The sequence below is a fragment of the Nansenia antarctica genome (genome assembly GCF_963989245.1).
Source record: "Nansenia antarctica genome assembly, chromosome: 12".
NCBI lineage: Eukaryota > Metazoa > Chordata > Actinopteri > Argentiniformes > Microstomatidae > Nansenia > Nansenia antarctica.
This window is the reverse complement of record NC_137682.1, coordinates 21,529,175-21,533,803: the sequence shown is the minus strand read 5'-3', so window position 1 is coordinate 21,533,803 and position 4,629 is coordinate 21,529,175. Positions and strand designations below refer to the sequence as shown.

At 41.4% G+C, this 4,629-nt stretch overlaps 1 protein-coding gene across 2 annotated transcripts; it reads left to right on the top strand.

The window, feature by feature from the left end:
- The first annotated feature begins 1,343 nt into the window (after nucleotides 1-1,343).
- Nucleotides 1,344-3,317, top strand: LOC308168420 (uncharacterized protein). Of its 2 annotated transcripts, none has more exons than XM_080543000.1 (8): nucleotides 1,344-1,463; nucleotides 1,545-1,605; nucleotides 1,686-1,736; nucleotides 2,048-2,092; nucleotides 2,176-2,240; nucleotides 2,362-2,479; nucleotides 2,687-2,755; nucleotides 3,190-3,317. In XM_080543000.1, the coding sequence occupies exons 1-8, from the start codon at nucleotides 1,417-1,419 to the stop codon at nucleotides 3,190-3,192; spliced, it is 459 nt and encodes a 152-aa protein (XP_080399126.1). In that variant the 5' UTR covers nucleotides 1,344-1,416; the 3' UTR covers nucleotides 3,193-3,317. The 2 variants fall into 2 exon arrangements, with proteins under 2 accessions (XP_080399126.1, XP_080399125.1); XM_080542999.1 differs by lacking the exon at nucleotides 3,190-3,317 and adding an exon at nucleotides 2,849-2,901.
- The last annotated feature ends 1,312 nt before the right edge of the window (nucleotides 3,318-4,629 follow it).

Genomic DNA, 4,629 nt, shown 5'->3' with positions numbered 1-4,629 from the left:
TTGTTACTGTTCACATGTGTGGTGCAGTCACATTCACATAGCCTATAAGTAAACATTAAGTTTGAATTATTTACTGAGCTGGCGTTACTTTTTTCAAACCACACACCGCATGTCGGCTATTTCAGCACCACGCGTTGTCCACCTACTTATCACTATGAGGGGTTCAGCCGCGTCAGTGCACCCCGCTCTGTTACTGTCGCATAGTTGTAGAAAATAAAGGCCTATATGTAGGCTATATAGGCTATTATATATCATTTATATACCTAATACCAACATCAAAATAGACTGTATGCCTCTACAAATCATATTACACCAGGTAACATCCGTCACAACTTGGAATAAATCCATCGCAATTTGGAATATTTTAGAGCTCCCCCAAAATTTCACAAACCATGTTTCCAGGGGAGCTCATGTCACCACTAGGGGAGCTATAGCTCCCCGAGCTCCCCCTTATTTCGCACCCTGGGGTTACCTCCTGTTGGGGAGAGCTTCCTCTCAGAGCCCCCCAGGGCTCTATAGTATCCATCTGCGCGCAACAAATCCAACACCCGGAAATGTGTTATGCAAATATGCAGGCGCGGTATGATGACGTATGGTACATCACATTTCCGGGTGATGGATTTGATGCGCGCAGCGCAGATGGATACACTAGGAGTAAACCATGAATCGCCTTACTACGGCCTTACTACGGTGAAAACTACGGAAAAAAACTAATATGTAGAGTACAGTCCTATCAATTGTTATATATATATATACAGAGCATAACTTTATATGCAACATATGACATCCACAGTAGTAGATTATAAAGACATACAATGTAGTTGAGCATTTCTCAGCTTTAACCTTCATATGCCATTTGCTTGTGAGTTTGTGTCTATTGTATTACCCCCAAAGTGTCCTTTTTGCTTATTGTCCAGAATGCGTTATTCCCTGTAGGTAATGAGGCCACACCAGAAAGAAATTTTCTTTCTAGATTCGCAGTATTTCAAAACTCCAAGGGGATTCACCTCTGAAGCCTACAGAACACTATTAAGGTTGCCCCAAATATTTTTTGCTCTGGCAGTCACGTTCCCCTGACCTGCCTGGCGGTCACGTTCCCCTGACCTGCCTATGATGTGTGTCCTGGCGGTCACGTTCCCCTGACCTGCCTATGATGTTTGTCCTGGCGGTCCCCTGACCTGCCTATGATGTGTGTCCTGGCGGTCCCCTGACCTGTCTAATGTTACTGCCATTTCTAAAGACTTGTGTTCAATCAGGAGGCATTGTGGCAATGCATGCATTATGTACTGATTGTTTGTCCAACATTCAGAAAGGATTGGCTTCCCGAAAGCTGGAGTGGACTTAAATAGACACATTTCCAACACAAGGAAAGAGAAACACAGAGAAATCCTCCTCATTGAACTTTTGCAAATAAGCATGATCGACCGACTTGCATGGTGTGAAGTGGTTCTGAAGCAGCAGTGGTACGAATGTTGTTCCTTTTTTCTCTCCTGTAGGAGGTGTGTACTTCTTTGTTTGACTTAGTTTTATTCTTGGTTGCCCAGGGGTGTTGCTGAGAAAATTGTTGCGGGATCCTGGACAGAGAAGACTGGTCTGGATTTGGAGGTATTGTTTGAATGTTACTATCATATTATAGCTATAGTCATAATTACCTACTATTCTCTAACTAACTTTTCTTCGTACAGGGGCTTCCGAGGCAGACCAGTGGCAATGACTGTGGTGTCTTCATGATAATGGTGAGTTATGGTAATGCCACCAAGTGATATGGCACACTTGATTGTTCCTTAAAACCATCAAAAAAAATTGTAAATGTATGTAACAATGACTGACCACCACTTAGTCCTGACCAACATTCTGTTTGTGCATTTGCAAATAAAAAGGTGTGCAATAAAAGGTATTAAGGAACATTCATGTGTGCAGACCTCTCATATCACTTTCCTATGGAGTTATCAGCCATGTACATTTCATTGGATGTGTGTGACTACCTTCTCACTGAGTTATAAGCTGTCACATGGTAATCTTGTCTTTGTGTCTTTTCTCATTACAGTATGCCTGGTATTTCGCCATGGAGGCTACCTTTGACTTCAGCATTGTAAGTATTAAGAAAACAAGAACCCATTATATCAATATGCTATAAGACTTTGAATGCAAATTGAGTAACTGCTCTTTCTTTAGGATGACATGTCTCTCCTGAGAAGGTGGTGGTGTATTGTCCTGGTGGAAAACATTGGGCTGGAAGGGTATGCTGCAGTGCTACAAAAATAATAATTGTATTTGTACATTTATTATCAAGAGGACTTTGGGGTAACACCTGGCCCTACAATTCAACCTTCCGGTGAAGATAATGTGTGTTAATTTCAGATATGGAAGGAAGTTTGCTCACTTTAGTGAGGAAGGCAGAGCGACCCTTCACGACAGTGTCCCACCTGTATTCAGGACCTATTCAAGTGTTAAAAGGAGTCATGCAAGCAACACCATGGTCAGTGCATCTCTCACTAAGTATCTATGACCGTGTGCCTGTTTCTGAATGGGCTACTGCTCCTAAAACACATACTCCATGCAACTTTATGGCACATGCAATATGTTTAGTGGTACTGTGTCATTCTGAATCCAGCCTGGATCTCTTTTTGAAGTAGTTAACCCTTTCATGTAAAACATACTGGCAATAATGGTGGACTCTGTACAGATGCCACTGGACACTGACGAGGACCACACGTACTTCAAGAGGCCTTACAGCTTTCCTCCTAAAGAATTGGTTAGTGTGAATGAAGTTTATTGCATACAAACATACTATCCACCATTCACAGCTGTACACATAGTCATGCTTATGTGTGTATCCTGTTACCAGGGACAAAGATGTCAGAAGCCTGGAAAGTGAAACCACACTTTATATCAGGACACTTGAGGTAAAATGATCAAGGAAAGAAAGTGAGTGACTCATTCAGTACTTAACTGCACCTTTTCATTGTAACATGGTTAAGCACTGTATTATTATTTTAGGAAAGGGCTCAACAAGTTCAACACCAACGAAGAGTGACCAATGACTTGTTAGTGCATTGCATTTGCAATGCATTTTGGAAACATGAGGAGAGTGCTAATACAAATTCCATGACAGTTTGCAACCACTGATGAATGTGAGTTTCTTAAATTAATTATTAATCACTTCTTTATAACATTTTGTCTCAACAGTGAGAAGCAGCTGTCTCACCATTATATGGTCGAAAATGTGAGAAGAAAAGGAAGCTGAAAGACCATAGAGACAATGTTGAAAGAGCACTTGTGCTAAAGTGCAATCAGCAATGATGTCTTGATTGAAGCGCATTGAGTCGTATCTTGTGAGATGCGCTATACAAATAAAGCTTGAATTGATTTGATCCCTTGTACACTTTTTTTGGGCATTTGTGTTGCAACACACCTGTACATTCTGCACTCTACCCTGTTAGGCCCTTATTTTACTCTAGACAGAAGGGTTGTAACACTTGTTATTAATTCCATTTGGTATACCTCATAAACTTTCTTGCATTTCTGGTGTTTGCATTTTACATATTCTAAATATATGCTATCTACATGTCGCACTGGATGGGGTTATTGCTGTTGACTCATCAGAAAGTAAAGACTAATTCACAGAGTGTATGAAGATTCCAGTAAGGGTTTTGTGAAGGAGCCCTAGTGCTGTTGACATCAGAAATAGAATGTTTTATTTAGCTCATCAGTGTGCACTCAGCACCATGGACACCTCCAGCCCAGCACCTTGCACCACGGTTCCTGCCCTGCTCCATGGATTACAACGATGATCGCCTGACCCTTGCCTGACTCCACCAAGTCCTTTGCCTGACCCCTCAAACCTGTTTGACCTAATAAAGTCCCTCACCTGGGGTCATTGACATTCTTTTATTTATATACAGTTAGGTCTGGAAGTATTTGGACAGTGACACAATTTCCATAATTTTGTCTCTGTATGCCACCACAAAGGATTTGAAATGAAACAATCCAGATGTAATTGAAGTGCATTTTACAGCCTAAGGATGGCCTGTTTCAGTTGCATTGAGAGCTCTGTTGACTGCATGTTGTGCGTATACAGCAACAGCCTCCAAATGCAAATGCCACACTTGGAATCAACTCAGACCTTTTACCTGCTTAATTGATAAAGAAATAATGAAGGAATAAATAGCCCACACTGGCCCATGAAACAGCTTTTGAGTCAATTGTCTAATTACTTTTGGTTATTATACATAAGAGCTATAATTCATAAACCCTTCCTTCAATTTGGATGTGAATACCCTTAACCTAAAGCTGAGAGTCTGCACTTTAAGCCCAGTAAATTCTGTTGGAAATCTCATATAAGATACGTTAGATCCAAAGTATCAAGGAGTATTGCAGTATTGTGCAGGGCAAAACATATTCTGGAACAGAGGATGTTGTATACTCTATATTGTTGTCTTGTCTTAACCTATTTGAGTTACTGTGTGGCAGTGGCGGATACAGAAAGTGGCTGATGGGTAGGCCTGGAAAAATCTGGGTGGGCCTGAGTGAAACTCATCACCGCACGTTTTAGACCTATGTATGAGCAGCCAGATGGATGGAACACAACCGGGCTCGCGATCATAGGCGCCGATTTATGTTTCTGCC